This window comes from Seriola lalandi, unplaced genomic scaffold, assembly GCF_002814215.2.
Source record: "Seriola lalandi dorsalis isolate HSWRI2012SDOR001 ecotype SW California unplaced genomic scaffold, Sedor1 jcf7180002054538, whole genome shotgun sequence".
In the NCBI taxonomy this organism is placed as follows: Eukaryota; Metazoa; Chordata; class Actinopteri; order Carangiformes; family Carangidae; genus Seriola; species Seriola lalandi.
In genome coordinates, this window is record NW_019525091.1 from 344,980 (window position 1) to 347,774 (window position 2,795).

The window sequence follows — 2,795 nt, forward strand, 5'->3', positions numbered from 1 at the left end:
ACACACACACACAAAAACACACGTTATATGAGTTTGGCAAGTAAATATTCATATACTTTCCTTAAGTAAAAGTAACAGTATAAATATTCTCTAATGCAAATAAAACTCCTGCATTTAAGTTTTTACTAAAGCAAAAATCCAGAAGTATTATCAACGAAAGTAAAAGGATATTATGTTATTGGTGCCAGTGTAAATGGTGTTTTTAGTGTCTGGTTGAATTAGATGGCTTTATAAACTGTAGTGATGTTTAATATACATATATGCATTATATACATATCTCATACACTGATTGTACATTCCTATACGTGATTATGTCTGTAGCCTTTGTAAAATCATAATCTGCAAAGTAACTCGTAATTACTTGCTGGAAAATAAATGTAGTGGAGTAGAAATGACAGTGTTTTCAACTGAAATGTGATGGAATAGAATGTAGCATAAAATGGTAGAAATCAAATACTACTTGAGTAATTGTACTTAGTTACTTCTACCAGCAGGATTACTTCATTTCAATAGCAGATCCCTTATAAACACTGTACAGCAATTTTGTAATACATTTTAACAATAAAACAAAGAAACAAATTGTATCCATCTAACAAACAGTTAGATGGAAACAATTATTAGAGATACTGATCCATGTTTTTAATATACAGTATATGTTCAGTATTATAATATTCTACTTAAGTTGTTATTCCTTAAGTTAAACACAAGATAGGAAAACAATAAGCTAGAGAGAAATGTTCCTATCACTGCATGACACAGAGATGAAAACTAGTTTTTCGAGCCTCCTCTCACATGTTCTCTGTAGTAGTTGTGTAGTAGTTGTATCTTAACAGTGACCTTTGTTTCCTCATGTTTCCAACAGTCAGAAAACGAACTCTCAAACTTAGCTGCTACGGAGAGCAGACTTCATGGTCTTCCTAACCTGCAGCACACGGCAGCACATTTCAACTCACTCAAGGTAAAGTTTCTAAATCAAATGAATCCATTTCTACTACCTACTTCATGAGGATGTGCATTAACCATCTATTTAATGTCCCCACAGGTGAATGAGTCCCTGTCCCAGCTCTATGAGTTCATTCAGTCCATTAAGCTGCATGTGGACTGGTTGAAAACAGCAAAAGACAACTTCAGTTTACCCTCCCAGTCAGCTGAGGGCGCCAGCACTCACCTCCTGCAACTGTCCAACCTCATCAACACGGCTCTCAACCAGGTGAGAAGACTGGTTTGATGTGGTCTCAAGGAGGACAAGTCCACCCAGAAATGAAATGAAAATAGATATTTGAAAAAGCAAAAGATTATATTGTATTTGCTCTTCTGATAAAGATAATAATAATATACATAATGATAATAATAAGATGAAAGAGGAGTCTGTAAAATGTTCAACTGAAACCTGTAAAATTACAAATTTGAAAATGGAAAGTAAGGTAAGGAAGTTAAAATTAATAAGGTCACATTGAAATGCTTGAAATTGTAAATGGAATCATACTGAAGCCAAAATTTGAGTATTACATAACTGGAAAAACAAATGGCAAAGTTAAAATAAATTCGAACAAGCAAAATTAACTGCAAAAGGTAATTTGATGGAAATATTACTATCCCGATTTTTTATTTTGTGCAGAAATGAGTTTCAATGATGGCATTTATAGTAGTCATTCTCAGCTGTATTAATTAATTACAGTTAAAGAATACTAAAAAAATGACCAAATAAAACAAAAAAGATAAAATAAAAATGACTGACTGTTAAACTTTAAAAAGTCACACTTCCATTCATTTTTATTTTACATTTTTAACATAACTTTCAATCTATCACTGGCAGCTTTACTAATCACACTTTGATTCACTAAAAGATCAAATAAAAGCCATTAAAGTGGTACCAAACAATAAACATAATTAAAGGAAGACTTACACTTCACTACACCACACTTTTACTGTAACCAGTCACTATAAGATCATAAGGAAGGAATAAAATGAATGTAGAGAAAGAAGAGGGCAAAGCTGAAAAACAAAAAAAATAAAGTTAGAAAAATAGATGTAATTTCACTGCTAAATATAAGTATTCACACACAGCATGTATGAAGTGATGAAGCTGAACTCTGGAGAAACAATTCCTTTTGTTTAGGTCAGAATCATCCCATTAAAACTAATCATAAACGCATTATGCAGTTAAAGAGAAGAGTGGTTTCATGTATTAGCATACTGTTGTTGTTGTTGTTGTTGTTGTTGTTGTTGTTGTTGTTGACTCTAACCATCCTCTCTGTCTGCAGATTGGAGAAGAGGTCCCTCAGTCACCAGCTCCCTCCCTCCCTGTCGCCTCCACAGCCTTCGACGTGCTCCTGTTCTCCGTCGAGCTCTCTGAACGGTCACAGACTTTCTCCAGCTGGTCGAAAAGAGTGTTACGACATCTCCAGAGAAAATCCCGCTGCCCCAGACATTAAGAGGTCGCCTTCAACAGAGAAAGTCTTTCTACAAAACCACTGTTAATTGAGATGATTTTTTTCGTGTTGCGTGGCGCTAGGGGTGATAGTATTACTTTGTCAGTATGTCAGTCCACCACTTATCTCAACAGCTGTTGGGTGGATTGCCATGAAATTTGGTACAGATATTTATTCCCCCCTTAACGATGAATTCTAATCGTTTTGATCCTCTGACTTTTCTTGTAGCGCCGCCATCAGGTCAGAATTGTAGTTAGTCCAATACATTGGTTTATGAATGAATACCTGGGAAGCAGTGGCGATTGCTCTAAGACTGCAAGGGAAGCTCAGCTTCCCCTAAAATGTCAACAAAATAAGTGGTCA

The 2,795-nt window shown here is 35.0% G+C and overlaps 2 protein-coding genes across 3 annotated transcripts in view; one reads left to right on the top strand and one right to left on the bottom strand.

The window, feature by feature from the left end:
* il11b (interleukin 11b) overlaps positions 1-2,778 on the top strand; it is a 12,101-nt gene extending 9,323 nt beyond the window's left edge. For both annotated transcript variants that reach the window (XM_087176164.1, XM_023414703.2), the window contains 3 exons: positions 863-958; positions 1,043-1,210; positions 2,265-2,778. In XM_087176164.1, the coding sequence (XP_087032290.1) occupies positions 863-958; positions 1,043-1,210; positions 2,265-2,435 (435 nt within the window). In that variant the 3' untranslated portion in view covers positions 2,436-2,778. The remainder of the gene's footprint in view (positions 1-862; positions 959-1,042; positions 1,211-2,264) is intronic.
* The window catches only part of LOC111661204 (major histocompatibility complex class I-related protein 1-like), a 124,696-nt gene that overhangs the window by 121,364 nt on the left and 537 nt on the right, over positions 1-2,795 (bottom strand). The window lies entirely within an intron of this gene.